Genomic DNA, 20,531 nt, shown 5'->3' with positions numbered 1-20,531 from the left:
GTTACATCAAAAAGCTAAAATTCAACGTAAGAATTCAACACAAAGAGAAGTTAAAGTGCAAAAAGTCAAATTGAAATACAAATGGTTCAATATCACAGGAAATTGTTTTAGCATTATTTAAAATACTTTTCCAAATGCATTTCCTGTTTGTAAAAGGCAAAATACATTTTTGCATTTTAAAGTTTTGCTAGTATCACCGATTAAACATTGTATAAAATGATGAATAAAAGTTGCTAACGTTAGCTATTGAAGGTATTAGAAGCTTAAATAGGGGGCAAAACGACATTCCATGAATGCCTTCTAATTATTTAACTGAAGAGAGCTCAAAAAATTCTAAACTCCTTGGAAATGGATAAATTAAAACATTGAATCGATATTGTTTTCCGGGTTCAATGTCATGGTCCATGGAATTTTGAAGTTCCAAATTGATATCAGCACCTGACAAATCAGGAAGGAACTACGAAATTCTATGAATTACGACAAAACAGCCCCCAAAACAATATCGAATTGATACACGCCAGCTGTGTAAAACTGAAAACTACAAGATATAGTGGTCTAACAAATGCGATTCTAAAAACTTCAGTTATTAGACGAACCCAAAGCTAAAAAAACTATGGTTTCCATTTCTTTCTCTTATTACAATGTGTAAAAGATCAGAAACAAAATGCGGTTCTAAATATTTTGATATAAAATGATTGATATTGATTTTACATCCATAAAATTACTTGCAACCCTATTTTGGCTCTGATCTTTCACGCTAAGCAAACTATTTTGTCATCAGTGACTTTTATCCAATTAAAACGGATCACAAAGGCAAATAAGGAAGCATATAAAAGAATTATTTGTTGCTAAACTGAAACAATAACATAAAGATAGAAAAACTATATCTCAATCACTTCAAACAGAAAAATATAAATCATACTTAATTTTCGCAGCTGGTGATATAGTGCAATCACCACTATTGATATGGAAAAACTTGTAAAATAGCAAATCAAAAAAGTGTTTGGATTTTGTATTTAAATACTTTTGAAAAACCATTTTGCACATCTCTAAGCTTTTTTTCAATAAAACCACTTTTGTTTACATAGNAAACTTACCGTATAGAGAGTAGCTCAATTATTTGAAATCAGATTTAATAGCCCAAAATGCAAAAAAAAATTGCGACCTTCCAAACTAAAATTTGTAAATGATCCAAAAATGCAAGTATAATATTCACTTCCTTTTTTCTCTATTTTAAAAAAACAGACGTCCCATTGTACGGTTTTAATTCGCTTAGTTTAGATTTATTCTAAAATAAATTTGAAACTTTGACTGTTTTATATAAAACGCCTTAAGGAGCTTCTAAAACAAGTTTTTTGGGTTTTTCAAAAATAAAATTCAACTTAACAAAAACCGATGTTACTTTGCAAGAATTGAACTGTTTTAGGTATTCAAAAAATATTTATAAATTTCCAAAATAAAAGTTTCATATTGTTAAAAAATCCAAGCAAAAATAGGACTATTACATAAGTTTACAGGGCAGTAGCTTGCTTATTTTATGTCCAATTTAAAATCTGTTTTAAACACCAAAAAGTGCAGACTTTTTTCAACATAAAACATAAAGTATTTCTAAAATAAGTTTGTTGGGTATTTAAAAAATAAAATGCAGCGTAACAAGAACTGATGTCATTTTGCAAGAGTTAAACAATTTTATTTCAAGTCAAATTTAAGTTTTGTTTGAAACATTAAAAATAGAATTTAATTGTGCAATGAAATTTCAAAATAAACTTTTTAGGCTGCTTATTTTGGAGTCAAGGCAAATTTTTAATTACAGTTTAGAAATATTAAAAAGGGCAAGTATTCCGATACTAAAAGATACATTATTACGATCGAAATAAGGTCCACTATTTTTAAGGACAAAACGGGCATTTCTTATTAAAAAAAAACATAATCACCTCGATGATCATGTAGCATAAAAGCAAAGGAAGGGCCTTATTCGAGGCGTTATTTTCAGAAATTACACCCCACATTTTATGGAATGAAGAGATAAACACATTGTCCTTGTAATACAAGTTCAAAAAAGTTTAATTTATACAAAGGTCAGAAATTACTCTTTAAAACAAATTTATAATTGCCGTTAATATTAAAACTAAGGAAATGTCTTCTTCTCTCGGTCGACCGTTCAAGCATACCAGTGTTAAAGAGAGCAAGCATTCGGAAAATAAAAGACAAACAACGACGCTCGAAAGAAGGTAGACTAATCTTACCGACAAAAGCAGCCTTTTTTTAATTTAAAAAATATTAAAAGTAAATTACAACCACCCCGACAACCGAACAGCTTTGAAACAATTAAGATGCTTTCAACGTTGATTCGTTAATATCCGAAATCAGCTCATACGAACTATAATAATACAGAAATTAACACATTTTTCTTCATACAAGATGAGGAAGTGTTATTTTAGTATGGAAATTTTCACACCCCGTAAATAACCCTCAGATCCCTTGACTAATTATTTTACAGACGAGTCTAATCTTAAATTACTCGTAGCGTTAGAATACAAGAAATTATGGTGGAACAAAAACAACCTCCCCTGGATAATAATAAATTACTCGCAAAATAAGAATACCACATTTAATTGTTTGACAAGAACAACTTCTCCTGCATAATAATAACTTGGTATTGGAGGGCTTGGCATCCGGTAAATAACCCTCAGACCCCCTGACAAACTATCTCTTAGATTGTTACGAATAAAAATGCATGAGTATCCAAGACAAATTTTTAATTACAGCTTGGAACTATTAATGACAGCAACAAATAGGGTCCACCTTGATGATCGTGTAGCTTAAAAGCAATAAAAGAGTTTCCAGATTTATTAGAGGCGTTATTTTCAGAAATTACATCCCATATTTTATGGAATGAAGAGATAAACACATTGTCCTTATAATACAAGTTCAAAAAAGTTTAATTTATATAACGATCAGGAATTACTCTTTAAAACAAATCTATAATTACTGTTTATATTTTAACTAGGGAAACGTCTTCTTCTCTCGGTCGAACGTTCAAGCATATCACTGTTGAAGAGAGCAAGTATTCGGTAAATAAAAGACAGACAATGACGCTCGAAATAAGGTACTATAATCTTAATGACAAAAGCAGCCTTTTTTAATTTAAAGTATTTTAAAAGTAAATTACAACCAGCCCGATAACCGAAAAGCTTTGAAACAATTAAGATGTTTTAAACTTTTATTCGTTAATTTCTGAAATCAGCTCCTACGAACTATTAAATAAAGAAATTAACACATTTTTCTTGTAATACAAGATGAGAGAATGTTACTCTAGTATGGAAATTTTCACACCCCGTAAATAACCCTCAGGCCCCCTGACTATTTCTTAGACGAGTCTAAACTAAAATTCACAAATTATGGTGGAACAAGAACAACATCCCCTGCATAATAATAAATTAGTATTGGATGGTTTCGTATCCGGTAAATAACCGTCAGACCCCCTAACAAACTATTTTATAAGCAGAATCTTATCATAAATGCCTCGTTGAGTTAGTATACCAAAAATTAGGGTGGGAGAAGATCAAGTTCCCCTGGAAAATAATAAACTAATATTAGATAGTTTCGGTAAATAACCCTTAGAGCCCCTGACAAACTATCTCTTAGGTTTTTACGAACAAAAATGCATTAATATTTAAGGCAAATTTTATTTTACAGTTTAGAATTATTAAAGAGGGTAAGTATCGATGATTGTGTGGCTTAAAAGGAATGGAAGGGCTTTTAGCTTTGTTGGAGGCGTTATTTTCAGAAATTACACCCCACATTTTATGGAATGAAAAGATAAACACATTGTCCATGTAATACAAGTTCAAAAAAGTTTAACGTATATAAAGATTAGGAATTACTCTTTAAAACAAATCTATAATTGCTATTTGTATTAAAAATTAGGGAAATGTCTTCGTCTCTCTGTCAACTGTTCAAGCATACCAGTGTTAAAGAGAGCAAGTATTCGGAAAATAAAAGACAGACAATGACGCTCGAAATAAGGTAGACTAATCTTAAAGATAAAAGAAGTCTTTTTTTCATTTAAAAAATATTGAAAGTAAACCACAACCATCCTGATAGTCGAAGAGCTTTGCAACAATGAAGATGCGTTCAACCTAGATTAGTTAAGTTCCGAAATACACCCTACAAACTATTAAATACAGAAATTAACACATTCTCATTGTAGTACAAGGTGAAAAAGGGTTAATTGATAAAACAGTGCATTAATATTCGAGACAATGTTTTAATTACTGATTGGGAATATTAAAGAGAGCAAGTATTCTGGGAATAAAAAATTTACAATTACGATATAAATAAGGTTCACTAATTTCACCAACCAGTGGTGCCTTTGTTGTTAAAAAAAAATTAAAAGAGGTAGACCACGATCACCTCGGTGGTCGTATAACTGAAGTGCTATGAATGGGCTTTCAGATTTGTTTGAGTAGTTATTTTCCGAAATTAGATCTCACATGTTACAAAATGGAGAAGCAGAGAAATTCTCCATATAATACAAGATCAACAAAGTTTAATTTACAAAAACGTCAGGCATTAATCTTCAAAACAATTACCTTGATGATCGTATAGGTTACAGGCAATGAAAGGGCTTTCAGCTTTATTTGAGTCGTTATTTTCCTAAATTAAGTACTACATTTTACAGGATGAAGAAGCAAACACATTCTCCTTGTGATATAACTTCAAAAAAGTATAATTTATATAAAGATCATGCATTACTATTTAAAACAAATTTATAATTGGTATTTATTGAAACTAGGGAAATGTCTTGTTCTCTCGGTCGACCGTTCAAGTATACCATTGTTAAAGAGAGCAAGTATTCGGAAATTAAGAGACAGACAATGACGCTCGAAATAAGTAGACTAATCTTAACAACAAAAGAACCCCTTTTTCATTTAAAAAATATTAAAAGTAAACGACAACCACCCCAAAACACTGAAACAATGACGATGTTTTCAACGTTGATTCGTTAATTTCCGAATTTAGCCCCTACAAACTAATAAATGCAGAAATTAACAAATTTNATATATATATATTATTTGTACCTACAGGTCTTTGTTTGATTCACCTATATTTGACCCTTTACAGTTTCCGACGTTTTTTCATAATAATATACAGGTAAGGCAAAAAGTTCGCCGAACATACAAATTACACATTTCTTTGTAGGAAATTTTTCTTTTTACGCCACACAAGTAAAAATGCATTATCTGATGAACATGTCGAGTATATTTATTCAAATTCTTCAGTTTAATTTTACCGATTTAAGATTATAAAGTCAAAAATAGGTAAATCGTTTACTTTGTTGTTTATTACTGGAAAAATAAATCTAGTAATCGGTATACCTACAACAAGGAAGAGAAAGATGTCCTTATCTTTCTCGGTTAGTCGCAAATACCGAACACTGTTCAAACTTTATAAATTTTGTGCATATTTCTCTCTATTTAAACGGTTTGTAGAGTGTGTCTGTCTTTTATTACTATATTACCAATTGCTTCATGAACCTTGAATAAATTACAATGGCGTTGACAAGTTTTACTCACATATCTAACACGTTTTACAAAAAACAGAAACACAACTACTTTTTTTAATGTGTATTTAAATAACTTAATTACAATGTACATAATGGAAAAGTCAAAAGTTAGAGTATAATACAGGAAGATTTTGAAAGTTAATTATGAAAATAAATATAAAAAATAAAAAGTGTAAGAGTTTAGTTTCTATTATAAGGGGTTCATATACAAACAGAACATATTCTCTAGAAAAATTTTCTTCTATAGAGGATATCCACGTTTAGTTCAAAAGCACGCACTTTTTAGACGATGTTGTATTGTTAATTGATGTCATAAAATTAAGTACATACGTTATTCAATTAATTTAAAGTAAACAATTAATTTTCAAGACAAATAAAGTACGACAAAGATAAGCAAGGTAAAAATACATTTAGTTTAAACTACCCTAATAAAAACTACTTTTATTAATTTTTTAATTGGATTATATAGGTACTTTGTAATTAGTTTTGATCACTTTTTTAAAAATCATATGAAATAAAAGTTCGTCACGAAGTTTAACCATCTTTATAACGGTCAAACACTGCGCACTCAACAAAAGTTTTCTTGTGCTACTCAACCCTGCCTCTAAATCATTTTGAGACTTTGGAATTTTCATACGTAGAAGCAAGATAGAATTGCCTGGTTGTAAGCATACATATAAATAAGCCCCCACGTAATTCTTATTTGTATTTAATGTAATAAAACAAATTATTTTGTTATGTTCCTACTTTTATTTACTGAAAGCTGTAGACGTATATGTATGTAATCCTTTTGCAAATATGCACTTTTCGCCTTCTACTCAACAAATGTTTTAAGACACAATAGGTTAGTATGAGCCGAATGGCTTAGCACAATTGTTTAACGTTTGATAAACCGACTAATTAATTTATAAAGTTTGTATTAAGACACACGCAAAAACATGCATTTATTATTATACTAATCTATGTACTTATACGTAACTGTGTATTTAATTTAATTTTATTTTTATGATAAGACGTCGCCTTTGGTGACAACTTCTCATGGATGCAGGTTTAGAAAGTATTAATGTTCTTTAAGATATACGTTCAAAAAGGGTGTTCTTATAATACAGATGATAAGTTCTCATCAAAACATTTTAAAAGTTTGCGCTCTTTTTATAGGTAAGGCTGCCATTTTTAGTGCACATTTATTTTTTTTTCTTTTTGTTTTTCAATCTACTTTTTCTATTCCATCATCATCATAAAGTCGTTAGTTCTAAGACTGGTTGGACACGTTCCTCCACCCTTTCCTATCCTGAACTAATCTTTGCATTTCCCTAAAACTGGAACAACCCATATCCCTAACTATTTGCGAACAGTAATCTAATCTGGGTCTACCTCTACCCCTCCTAACTCCCGTTTCGGCCTCTAATATGTCTGACTAGACCTTCATGTCTGAGAAGGTGTCCTATCAATCTATCTCGCCTATTTTTTATTGACTTCCGTAGAGTCCTCTGTTCTCCTATTCTTTCTAATGCCTCTTCATTTCAACCTTCTCTTTCTCTCTTTTCTACCCCACGGAAGCAGTATTTTTAACTTCCCATTAGGAAGTTATTGTAATTGGGTCGAAAAGTGAAATCGGAATTTTCATTATATTTCCACGTTTTAACATATTAGTAGCATGCTAGCCAATTTTTTTGATGATGTGTGTATGTACGTACGTACGTACGTACGTACGTACGTACGTATGTACGTACGTTCGTATGTCAGCATTTTTTTCGTTTTCGATATCTCAAGAACGGATTGAGATATCGCCCTCAACCAAAATTTTTTCGAAAGATATTATCATAATGAAGATCTGAAAGAAATTTGAACGAAATCGGTCAAGCCGTTTTTTTTTTATAAAAAAAAAAACGAATTAATTACAAACAATTTAATTAAAATACGTTCTAATCTAATCACAACAATGAAGTTACGGAATCAATAATAACGAAATATCATTATTCAAGACAGGGAATAACATATTATAATAACATATTATAATAAAAATTTGTTTATAACAAAATGAATTGTTATAAACAATCGATAAACAATAAAAAATAGTATTTACCAATTGACTGATGCAAGTACTCTATCAATTCGGTTTTCTCAGACGAAATACTGTTTCTTATGGGTTTATAAAATGACGAACTCTCAAACATTGTTTGTTATTTATTATTGTGCCGCGTTTTTTTCAAACTTTAGAAACGAATGTACTTTACAATAACTGTATTATCTAATGGGAAGTTAGTCGTATTAGCACCGACCAAAATGTGCTCAGACCAATTTTTTTTAATAAAAGGTACCCTATGTCCTTTTCTGTACTCCTAATAATGTGTGTACAAAATTTCATGGTTGCCTTCGCTTGTGTTGTCTTAAATATGTGTCAAAAAACATCGACGACTACATAAAACTAATTTTTCTGTTCTTTGGGAACAGTATTTTTTCTGAATAAAATGCACCCTAAGGGTAAATTGAATAAAAATAATCATTACCCTTTTTTCCCATAGAAGTCTTTAATCTGCATTAACAATATTGAAGGATGAAGAGTCAAAATTATCTTTATCAACCCCGTTCCTTTATCAATCCTTATTTGAATTTGTCTTTTCTTTCTAGGATTACTTACAAACATCCCTTATGGGTTGATGTTAGGATGGCCATCGCCCACGTTTCCTACATTGATATCAGCCGAAAGTCCTGTCCCTATAACATTAGACCAAAGTGCTTTAGTCGCTGGTTTCCTGACATTAGGTTACATTTCTTCCATGTTTACTCCCTCGCTATCAAAGTATACCGAATATGGAGTCGTGACGGGTGTACTTTTTATGTTGGGAGGATGGTTGACAATGTACATGGCGTTCAATTTTGAAACCATCATCGTGAGTCGATTCCTTATTGGCCTAGGATATGGAATCAACTTGGTTCACCTTAAACATCTCATCAATGAAGTGCTATTTCTTCCTCAAGTGAAATTGTTCGACAAAATAATTTCTTGTTTTGTGTTATCGGGTTTTGTGTTATCCTACATTATTGGACCACGCGTTTCGTTCAAATTGTTTTCAATTATTTGTGTAGTAGTCACCACGATAATTTTTACGTGTGCCATTGTCCTTCCAATTATCTTGTTACACATTCGTTCAAATTGCGAGAAGAATTTGTTAAGTATTAAAGACCTTTTTATCTGTGACAACAACAATGTGATTTCTGCGATTAAAAAGGGCCTGGCTTGGAGGAGGCTTTTGGTTATTGTGTTGACGTCATTTTTGCAACAATTTTGTGGCTTTCCAGCTTCCTTAGTTTATACCCAGCTCATTTTTAAGTTATTTGGACTTCGCAGGCCCGAAGATTATGCCCTTGTTTACGCAATTATTTACTGTTTCGTGTTCTTGATATGTCTTTTTAGTGAACGCCATAGTAAAATAAATTGTAGAGTTACTATTATTGTGTCAAGTATTTTTATTTCTCTTTGCCTATGCGCGGAAGCAGCAGTGTTATTTTTTGATGTAGATAAATTATTTTGGAGTTATACTTCATTCAGTATCATGATACTTTTTTGTATATGTCATACTGCGGGAATAAGTACAGTAACTGGAAGGTTAACAGTAACGTATTTTGAAGATTCTGACGTTCAAAAGTTTGCCAGCAATTGTCAATTGTTTTGTTTGTTAATATTCGCATTAACCGGAACCAAAACGTTTCAGATCATCCTAGGATTGTTTGGACTCACGTGTGCATTTCTTTTCTGTTTGTGCATAAGCCTTTTGTTCATCGTATTCGCAATCCTCTTTATTTAATAATAAAGCAATGAACGAAGTAAACAAACTATAGATTATCACTTCAGTTTTTTAGGCGTTCCAAACAATTCAAGGGAAACAATGAAGCCAAAAAAATAAATTTCCAGTATGCTTTGTCTGAGTTCATATTATTTTAATGAGACTGGTAAACCATGTAGCCAACGAAATGCATAAAAACATGCAGTTTGCATTTTCTGTATATAAAATCGTCAGTATTGTTATATAAACATATTTATTTAGAAATATAATTACTATAATGTAGTATTTAAAACCAAATTTCTGTAGTTTAGAATAATTTAATCAACAATTTTATGTTCCTCAATGGATAAAGACTCAANTAATAATAAATAATATTAGCTTACCTTATTATATAATTGGGGATCATAGAAAATGACAAGGAACCATCACAGGATGACTGACGACGACAGTCTCACCACCCTGCATTATTTGCTTCTTTGTGATCTTGGGTTCCACTCCCTCAATTATTATTGATTCCACTATTTAAACTGTCATTAATTGACCTACTAGCCCACTGTCGTTAATATTGAACTTTGTTGTTTAATTATTTTATCTACACGAATACTATAAAGTGCTAAAGTTTGTACATTGCGATGTAGGAAGTATTTTCCGAAACTACTCATATCATTTTAAAAATTCTTTCACCAATATTTAGAATGCGTCTTTAGGGTGGACATAGACTACATACTATTCTGTCAAAATGAAAGAACATTTTGTGAAGACCAATTTTGCAACACAGCTAATAAACTATTACTCTTATTATAATCACAAACTGAATTCCAAGCGGACGATTTTTAAGAATCTCCCCCTTGCTCATGAAAAACAAATAAAGCAATTTAATTAATAAAACATTTTATTAATAAGAAACCTATATACACAGAAACATTTCCAAAAACAGTAAAAATCATAAATAAAATATATTTCACTTTGCCAATGATGAATTAAATATTAAAAATACAATACTACTGAAACGTAGGCAATTCCACTTAACTAAGCAATATTTATATCACAAATTTATTATAAAATAGTTAACAATTCCGTAATATCTATAAATTTAACTACGTAACGACTTCGTTAATCTAATTCATCTGGCAAAACTAATACTGTAAAGGCTATGGAAATGGTAGCAATCACTGCATTGAAAATAAAACAATATTTTAAACCGAACAAACTGAGTAAAACCTGGAATATTTTGGTACTGCTCAACGCAAAAAAGGAATAACACATTATAAAAATCATTTCTTCTATTGAACGAACCTCCGCTGGAAAAAAGGTGCCAACAATTTTAAATGGCACTGTTCCCAAACCGAAAGCGTGACAGTACACGATAAACAATAAAATAAATAAACAAATAAAAGGAAATTTAGTTTCTAAATTGTTGTGTAACGTAAACACAAGAAACCACAACGAACACGATAAGAGAATACTGGAATATGTTAATAAAATTTTTGAATTCATTTCCGTCATTTTAAAATAAAAAAATAAAGTAATTGTAGAGAGAAAAACAATAAATAAAGCTGCTAAAATGTGGGGACTTGGATAACCGAGCGTTTCAAAAACGATTTGTGTGTAGACAGTTAACGGGGGGATACTTGTATATTGTTGAAAAAATGTTAGAAGAAAAAATAGAAACGTTTTTTTCACAAGTTGCCAGTTCCTACATATTTCAAAAAGCGACATTTGTACCGGTGCCGGCGTGTTACATTCAAAATTTTTTGTACTATCTAGTAAAGAATCATTTTGAGGTTTTAAATATTTGTCATTTCTCAAAAATCTCCTTAATTTTAGGGGTTTTTTGGGTAAAAGAAACAAAAGAATAAGTACAGATGCCGTTAAACAAATCGAGACAAGTGAGTACGTCCAAAACGTCACAAAAGGCCCGACAATAAACGCCGTGATGGTCCCCAAAAACACGTACAAACTGATCAACTTGGTGAATGTTTTTACCATTTCTCCTTCGCTCATAGCAACCACGTACAGTTTCAATTGCCCTAAGCCGTATCCGTGGCCCAATCCAACAACCAACCGACTCGCGAACAACCACAAATTCGTTCTGGCCAAAAACATTACCACCCAGCCGATTAAAATAAGTAGAACTCCAAATATAAGACCATATTTGTTGCCAGCTGGTGACCATTTTGACAGAGGAGTCGCGAAAATTACTCCGAACATTAAAAACCCTGCCAGGGGCGCAGTCTGTTCGAACGTTATGGACACCGAGGTGTTTTTGATTAATAACTTTTGATACATCGGCGATGGCCATCCTAACATTAAACCAAAACAATATGCTTCCAGAGATGCTAAAAAAATATTTATCTCATAAGAATTTTAATTGTGTACTTAGGCACTTATTAGTTTCAATGGATGAATTAAAGCCGACCAGGAGTTAAAAGTTTTTGTTTATTCAAAAATAACAGCTAACGTTCCGCCCTTTGTTGTTGGACTTTATCATATATCCCATTGACGAAAAAACTAACCTTGTTAAGGTCGAACAATATGACTGATTTGAAAAATAAAAACTTTTAACCCCTGCTCGGTTTTGATTCACCCATTAAATAATTATTAGTGAAGGAGTGGTGAATAGACTTATTAGTTTCAATTTTGCTTTCAAAAGTAACCCAAAAGTTAAGATAAGCTAAATGACATCCCACCCTTTTCCATACAACAGTATCCAAACATTTTAAAACAACATTTCGATAAGTTTTGATGACATATTAACACTTTCAGTTATAGTAAGATAACTACTAATTACATGCGTATTATAATCCGCCATTTTGGATACTGGAGATAAAGGCGAGTCTAAGTTGCAAAACAATGCACTCTGCATCGGACTCCGACTCTTAGGGCCCCACGTGTGGCCCTTTATTCCAGTTATGTATTTATTTTAGAAATTGTAAAGTTCGTGGGATAGTACCCATATCTTCAGCACTACTCTGCTATAACTATTAGAAATTTTAACTTCTGATATCGCGTATTTTTATCCGCCATTTTGATGGAAAGAAATGTAAGTTCAATGATCCAGACTCTGTTAGATTTAGAAGTGACTCCAATTGAAATAATAATAGGAATTGTAGCTAAGATTAAAATGTATTTATATTTGAAATTTTGGTGTAGGTGCCTAGATTTATAGTGGGTCAACCAAGGCCCATTATCTATGACCTGGATCCAAAATGTCGGTGATGTGTTTAGTACCTTAGTTATAGTAGAGCTCCATAACAAAACAGAGGTATTTTCATCTGCCATTTTGGATCCATATCCGAAGGAGAGAAGTCATAAAGAAATACACGCTGTCGGAGGCTGAATCAAGAGTTGATGGTAAGCAGCGACCTGCGTTATTCTTTATTATTACGAACACGTTAATATACGAGGAATATATGGCGTCTTCCATGCTCGATGGATCCAAAATGGCGGACGAAAATACTCTTTTATATAGAGTCTTATTTATACTAAAACGGGGACGTAGCCGGTGTCGTATTTTCTATCTATTTAGAAATTAGTTGCTACTATTACTTTTCAGATTGGTTCGTCATATAGACTGCCGATGACGTAAACTCCATCTCTCAATAAATGTACAATAAAGTTGCTGTACAAATTGCTAAGATATTTTACAAGCTTTTTCTTGTCAAGTAAATTGTTAGTTTCAATTGAGGCCAATTATTCCAATGAAATAGAATCTGCCGCACTTTAATTACTTCCACGGTCAAAACGATAGTTTAAAGAAGTCTACAACAATAGTAACCTACATTTTATGAATTAATTAATATAAGAGACTATTATTAAACGATCAATGCATTTGCGTCACATAAAACGGCAACTTTGGTTTTTTTATTAACAAGGATAAAATAAAAATAAATTAAAAATTACAGATAAGCACTTCTTTCCTTTGATTACTGCTTTAATTATTATTTACTAATTTCTTATTACATATTTTCATTTAATTATTAATTAATTGATTGATATGACGTATCTTAGGTAAACAAATTTTATTAGCGGCCAATACTAAGGGAGACAAAGAAAAACGCTTGTGGAAATACGTACTCAAAAGTTTTGCAATTTATTTGTTATTAATTTTTTCCAATAAGTTTCTTAAAAATCGGAGGACCCCTTCTCTATATCGCTCCAAAAAACCGAAGATATTGAAAATACGACGCAAATTTAATTAATTATCGTAATTCAAGGTCAACTGTGAGGTAGAAGAAAGAGAGACAAAAAACTTCTTTCTAAGAGCACTACGTCTATTATTTCTTCTAGCGAAACAGCGTTTGTGTATTTACCACCAAAAATAAAAACATTTACGTTTTAAAAAATGTTTTTTTTATGGAATATAGGACCTAATCTTTTTACAATTGCCTATAGGATAATTTAGAAAAAAAAACACCTTGTCCCAAAACTCAAATGAAAGCGATAAGGTGTTGTTCATAAAATACGTTCTTGTTGTGGGGTGGAGGGGTCCGAAAAGGTTAATATCTGACTGTAGAATACTTACCAACAGATATAGGAAGACAATCCCACAGAATTGTACTTATTGGTTTTTTGATTTGTGTTTGTTGTCCATTTTCCAAGTCGTTAAACTTCTGGCAGTGGTTCATCTTCATATAATAACGTTTTCAACCAAGAATTTAGTATCGCTTTTTACGCCATTTTATTACTATAAATTAAATAATACGTAGACTAACATTACGCACCCAACAGAGTGCTACAAGGAAAATCAGAGCTGGGCAATAGTCTCTCACCAAAAAGGCTCCATGAATTAATCCCGCAGTCCCAACTACATTTTAAAATCCAAAAACTTCAATTTATCAATTACTTTGAAAAATATACCATAAAAATGCTTCAATTACAAATTACAAAGCACTTTCATAAAATAATTCGTTTATCAAAAGCCCCTAGTATATGTTCATTGAATGAGCTTCAATTGCAAGCTCTGCAAAGATTGGAAACACATTTTCAAACACAAAGGACTAAACCTTTGTCCAGCTCTGAGGACAATTACACCTGTAAGATAGCTAGAAGTAGCTAAACATGACGCAAAACTATAAGTAAGTATCTCCCTACATAAAACAATGGTCTTTATTACTAACAAACGCTTTTTAAAATGCAACAAATTACTATTTTAATCTTACAGTACAGCTCAGTTCCTGTTGCTTAGGTAGCAAACAATGAGTCGTTAAAATATTGAAAAAATGATTTAATGAACAAAAATACATGCATATAAATTATTTTTTGTTCACAAATGCACAAGTACAAATCAAAAAAGAAACGAAAACTCAAACCTAGATTATGACCCATGACTTACAATTAGTCCTAGCAAAATTAAATCGCGCAGACTACCATAAGAAACTGAAAATATGAATTCGGATTAACGTTTTAATTAATTTAAATAATCAACTGATTTTGAAGTAAAACCAGAAGTACTTCATATATAGGTAGCCTTTTTTTATACAAAAATAATAGCATAAAACAAAGAAAAAAAAAAGAAGAAATGTTACTGATGCACTTTAAAACATATGTTCGTATAAATAAATATCTAGGTGCTAACTTACGGTTTATAAATATGTAGATATAAATACGTGTAGATCTGTATGTAATATAACAGCTGGCAACAATTATTATGATGGTCATGGACTATGCAGCCTTTAACAACAACTGTTCTGCTACTTTACGGAATGGGTTGCTTTATTGTTTAGTTTGTTTCGCGTGTGATCATTTACAAAAAGTTGTTACGAAAATAATGCAATTTAATGTATTCTGTATCACGCAATGCGAAGAAATAAAGGGCAAAATAATTAATAATCCTCCAACATCATTGGTATAATATTATTAAAAAAACTCTTCGTAAAACACTAATTTATTTTCTAAACAGTAAGTACATAAAGGTGCGTGTCCAGCCAATCTCGAGACTGACGACCTCAATTGATGATGATGTTGAAATACATATTAGTCTTTAAACACGTTTATAACGTACTGGGGTTTTTCCAAATGGCCAAAAAGCATACTTTTTGTTATATTATAATAGAATAGGTATTGATTAAAATAAATGAAATGAAATTAACATTTACTTTTTTAACAAAAGTAAGGCAACGGTGCTCAATTTCTGCTTCCAGTAAGTAGGAAAAGCTAATACAGAAGAATCAAAAACAGACAATTAAATACTCAATAAATTCTAATTAAGTACTTACTGAAAATGAAAAAAAAGTGTAGAGGGCAATTTATAGGTATAGACTAGGTAATTAAATGTTCTATAATATTTATAGAAAATAAATAAAATGCTTAGAGTATTTTTGCAATAAATAAAAGGATTCGCGACATAGAGAAAACGTTAGCATAAAGGAGAAGGGGGGCTAAAAGTAGATTTCAAACAAGATTCCAGTCATATACTGATTAAAGGCTTACTAAAGGCTAATTGACTGTCGTAATGGGAAATTAAATGCTATGGGCATTCTTTTTTTATATTACTGTTCCACTAACTTAAGTTGAAAAAACATGGCCGAAAAACTCTGTCAGCAATGAAGGTATCATTCAGTTACAAAGTAATTAAATGCTCATTAAATGCTTACAGAGCATACCAGTTACAAATAAAATGCATAGATTATTTTTACAATTAATAAAAAAATTCGCGACATGGACAAAACGTAGGCATAAAAGAGGAGGGCTAAAAGCTGATTTAAAAAAAGATTCCTAGTCATATACTGATTAAAGGCTAATTAACTGTCCCAATGGGAAATTAAATGCTATGGGCATTTTTATTTTAATTACTGTTCTATTAACTTAAGTAAACAAAACAAGGGCAAAAAGACACTGTCAGCAATGAAGGTATCTTTCAATAACACAGTAATTAAATGTTCATTAAATGCATGCAGAGCATATCAGTTACAAATAAAATGCTTAGAGCATTTTTGCAATAAATAAAAGAATTCACGACATGGACAAAACGTTGGCTTAATAGAGGGGGACTAAAAGCATATTTAAAAAGATATTCCTAGTCATATACTAATTAAAGGCTCACTAAAGGCTAATTAACTGTCGCAATGGGAAATTAAATGTTGCAGGCATTTTTTTTTAATTGCTGTTCTACTAGCTTAAGTGGGCAAATAAAATGCATAGAGTATTTTTCAATAAATTAAAGAATTCGCGTCATGGACAAAACGTTATTGGCATAAAGGGGGCGAGCTAAAAGCTAAAGCTTAATTAACTGCCATAATGGGAAATTAAATGCTATAGGCATTTTTCTAATATTACTATTCTGCTATCTTGAGTGAGCAAAACATGAAGGTAGCTTTTTGATCACACAGTAATTAAATGCTCATTAAATGCTTGCAGAGCATACCAGTTACAAATAAAATACATAAAGTAATTTTGTAGTAAATAAAAGTGGGAGCGGCGGAAAAGAAAAGGTTAGAAGCGTTCGAAATGTGGTGTTATAGGCGGATGATGAGGATATCGTGGGTAGAAAAGGTTAGAAATGAAGAGGTATTGGAAAGAATAGGAGAACAGAGGACTCTATGGAAGTCAATAAAAAATAGGCGAGATAGGTTGGTAGGACACCTTCTCAGGCATGAAGGTCTAGTCAGAGACATATTAGAGGCAGAAACAGGAGTTAGGAGGGGTAGAGGTAGACCTAGATTAGATTACTGTTCGCAAATAGTTAAGGATGTGGGCTGTTCTAGTTTTAGGGAAATGCGAAGTTTAGCTCAGGATAGGAAAGAGTGGAGGTACGTGTCCAACCAGTCTTAGGACTGATGACCTTATGATGATGATAAAAAGTAGGTAGGTATTTCTTTCTGGATAAAAGGTACCCTATATCCTGTTCTGTACCCCTAACAACAACGTGTGCCCAAAATTTCATGATGGTCGATTAAATAGTTACTGGGTGAAATGGTAAAAAACAAGCAAACAAAAAACTCACATTGGCTTTTATAATATTAGTTAGGATTCAAAATAGACGTCTGCTTCGTTTGAAAGAAAATAATAAACTAACAAAGCAAGGCACTAAAGGTTCTAGTATGCGAGTAGAGAATTAAATGATTAAAACATAAAAAAACTGCAAAAAAGTACCTATTATTAAAAATTATTGTTATAGACAATTACTCATATCAATAAAAAAAATCTAGCATCTAATATTCATTTTATATTTTCCAACAAGAAATTCATGCAAATGCGTGTTAAGTATTATTATTGTACATGTGCCTGTGATTTCCGCTTCCTGCTTCCTAATAATGTAATAAAGATAAGTGTTAACTTGTTTTTTAGGTTTTTTTTTAATTCAAAACGCTTTCATTAAAGCCCTTAATAAAATCAGAAATATCTGTGACAAGATGATCATGTCAAAATCGTTATCAATCCTACAATACATCTGTTACAAAAAAATACGTTTTAGAATATATAGGCATTTTTACAAAATTTCACTGCTTAAATTTAATTCGATTGTTTATTCTTAACGAAGGAATTGAAGATCCTATTGAGAAAATGTATCTTCACACATCCAAAATATAAACATATTATTTCTCGAAACTATTGGGCAAGGTGACCGAATAAAGGCTATTAATGAGATTAGGAGGAAGATATCATTTGGAAAGAATGTTGAAAAATTGTACGATGTATAAAAGGACTATTAAAATAATACGTACAATATTCTTTAAAAATACTGAATTTAGATACCAATACGAAAAACAAAAAAAATAGAAATTTATTACTTTGTTCTTATTCGTACTACATGTAAATTAAAAAAAACAAACGCTTTTTTCGATTAACTGTAAGAAACATCTCTCAGACTATTATTACTTTATTATCTTTTTATACCCCCAACTTCCTTAGGTAATAAGGAAAAATTCAATTGAAAATGAAATAGCGCAATTTTCCTAAATAAAGTGTTTTGTCCACATTTAACTAAAAAAATGTTTATTATAAATCGTATAAAATATCGCAATGTACAGTACACACCGTAAAATTGCCCAGATTAAACAAATATTCCAGACAAAGTGATGTACTTCCGATCAGTGCAATGAAATCATAACTATTTTCATACACTGCTTATAAACCAAATAAATTTCGATAAATTATTTTATTAAAATCGAAAAATTTAATTGCTTAAAAAGTTCGACTCACACTGTAACGTATCCATCTTTATCTACTCGTTTAATTTCGCGCGCAGGTAACAAGATAATTTGAATTTAAAATTCCTTGTTTTAAATACTGCTTTTCCGCTTTTCATATAGGCTGCCCACAGTACTGCAAAGGATTTTCATCGTCAGTGTAATGTAAAATATTCCTTAATAAAATTTAGCCAAATAATTTTACTTTTTGTTCATCCAGAACTACTTTATTACATTTTGGTACCTTCAGTTCATTTCATAAGGAAGAAATTAATTTATCAAGAAAAAAAGATATTCCCAAATTGGGAGTTAAAAGTTCACCCCGATAACGTCTAACTATAAAATTCTTTTTACTGATATTTCACTACAATTTTAATGCGTTCTGGTTTATTCAAGTGGTTTAATAATGGAGAAATTAATTNGACCAGTGTCTTGTAAAACCTTAATTAACAGATCAATAGCAGATTCGTCTTGCATTTGTCCTAAACAATAAGCCAATTCATGCTTCAAAAGGGCAGAACTATCAGCAAAACATTGTCCAATACATTCTATCGAAGTAGAACCACCGATATTTCTCAAAGTAAACAATGCTCGAAATCTCTCTTTTAAAGGTCTCTTAACATCATTTAACACTTTACCGATGTCTCGAATTTGGCTTTCGTTAATATTTACCATAATTACTCAACGAATAATAAAAACAGACGCGTGACCAAGAATTTAAAGTTATGAAAAACAAGGTTAATTTTATAGGTTAATTGCTTTTGATACTTTTGGTAGTTTAATCTATGAACAATAGGAAGTTGTGGTCAAAGTCTCTAAGATCTGTTAAAAATCATATATTTCCTTTTAAACCTTTTCACTTCATAAAACATTTATTAGTTAACTAAACGTCTTCTAGTTATATAGTTTAGTAAATTTTAATAGAATAAAGTAACTGCAATAGAAAATTATTTAGGTGAATCTATAGTTAGTGGCCATTGATGTTTAGTTGAAGAACCCTTTGTATATCTATTATCTATGGTGAAGAACAAGAAGAAATTATGATGACGTTTACATAACCTTGCTTTCAAAGTCTGTAATAATTTTAATAACAATGTCGAAAATAAACAAAATTCCAACTTTAACAGCTGAAACTGCCATCTCAATTTTAAGTAAAACTCTAGAAGAGCTGCAGACTCCAGAGAATTCTCAAAAATTGGAAGAAGCTCGAGACAATGTAGGGAACGAAATGTTAAAAATTATGCAATACGTTTTTCCAGTAGTCATGCAAATACAGATGGATATTATTAAAGATTATGGCTTTCCTGAAGGCAGAGAAGGAATAGTAAAATTTTCCCAAATGATACGAAATTTAGAAAGAGAAGATGCAGAAGTTGCCCGTCTTCATGGTATCATTCGGTCATTCTATTTACCTCCCATCAATTCAACAGGTGATCAGTCTGATGACAGAGGAAGTAGTAATTAATAAACTAGATTAGAATAAAACATATTAATTATAAGTACTTATGTTATGTGTAATAACAATTGTAATTGTAAGACTGAATTATTTAAATTCGCAATAGTGTAAAATCTTATGGAAAGATTGAATTGCTTATCAACAATTGCTGTTTTAAATTTATTTATAAAGGACTCGCTTTCTAAAGAGGATTTAAAATATTCACTAGTAATTTTTAGCCGAATAATTTTAGTTTGTATCTACCCAGGAATTATTTTATTACATTTTGGTACCTTCAGATCATTTTATAAGTACGAAATTAATTTATCAAGAAATAAAAATGACGTTCTCAAATTGAGGGTTGATAGTGCACCCTGATAATTTTAAACTGCAAAATTCTTTTCACTGATACTTCACCACAGTTTTAATGCATTTTGGTACATTCAGCTCCTCTAATAAGGGAGAAACTAATTTTTAATTGGGAGTTGAAAGTGCACCTCTGTAATTTCCAATTATAAAACTTATTTCACTGATTCTTTACAACAATTTTAGTACATTTTGTTACTTTCACCTGGTTTAATAAATTTAACAAAAGAAAAGAATATAAA

At 31.0% G+C, this 20,531-nt stretch overlaps 2 protein-coding genes across 5 annotated transcripts; one reads left to right on the top strand and one right to left on the bottom strand.

Moving 5' to 3' along the window:
- The first annotated feature begins 6,565 nt into the window (after window positions 1-6,565).
- LOC108737241 lies at window positions 6,566-9,670 on the top strand. Its single transcript, XM_018469974.2, has 2 exons — window positions 6,566-6,727; window positions 8,201-9,670. The coding sequence occupies exons 1-2, from the start codon at window positions 6,679-6,681 to the stop codon at window positions 9,376-9,378; spliced, it is 1,227 nt and encodes a 408-aa protein (XP_018325476.1). The 5' UTR covers window positions 6,566-6,678; the 3' UTR covers window positions 9,379-9,670.
- A 635-nt stretch (window positions 9,671-10,305) lies between these two features.
- LOC108737238 (sugar transporter ERD6-like 7) lies at window positions 10,306-17,351 on the bottom strand. 4 transcript variants are annotated; one of them, XM_018469971.2, is made up of 3 exons: window positions 17,303-17,351; window positions 13,883-14,044; window positions 10,306-11,696 (listed from the first exon to the last, which is right to left on the bottom strand). In XM_018469971.2, exons 2-3 carry the CDS (start codon window positions 13,989-13,991, stop codon window positions 10,471-10,473), a joined length of 1,335 nt encoding a protein of 444 aa, XP_018325473.1. In that variant the 5' UTR covers window positions 13,992-14,044; window positions 17,303-17,351; the 3' UTR covers window positions 10,306-10,470. The 4 variants fall into 4 exon arrangements, with proteins under 4 accessions (XP_018325473.1, XP_018325470.1, XP_018325472.1 ...); XM_018469968.2 differs by lacking the exon at window positions 17,303-17,351 and adding an exon at window positions 14,940-15,168; XM_018469970.2 differs by lacking the exon at window positions 17,303-17,351 and adding an exon at window positions 14,693-14,919.
- Between the last annotated feature and the right edge of the window lie 3,180 nt (window positions 17,352-20,531).

Source organism: Agrilus planipennis, unplaced genomic scaffold (assembly GCF_000699045.2).
Source record: "Agrilus planipennis isolate EAB-ADULT unplaced genomic scaffold, Apla_2.0 scaffold176, whole genome shotgun sequence".
Lineage (NCBI taxonomy): Eukaryota > Metazoa > Arthropoda > Insecta > Coleoptera > Buprestidae > Agrilus > Agrilus planipennis.
The sequence above is the reverse complement of the archived record's forward strand: the minus strand, read 5'-3'. Positions and strand labels throughout refer to the sequence as shown.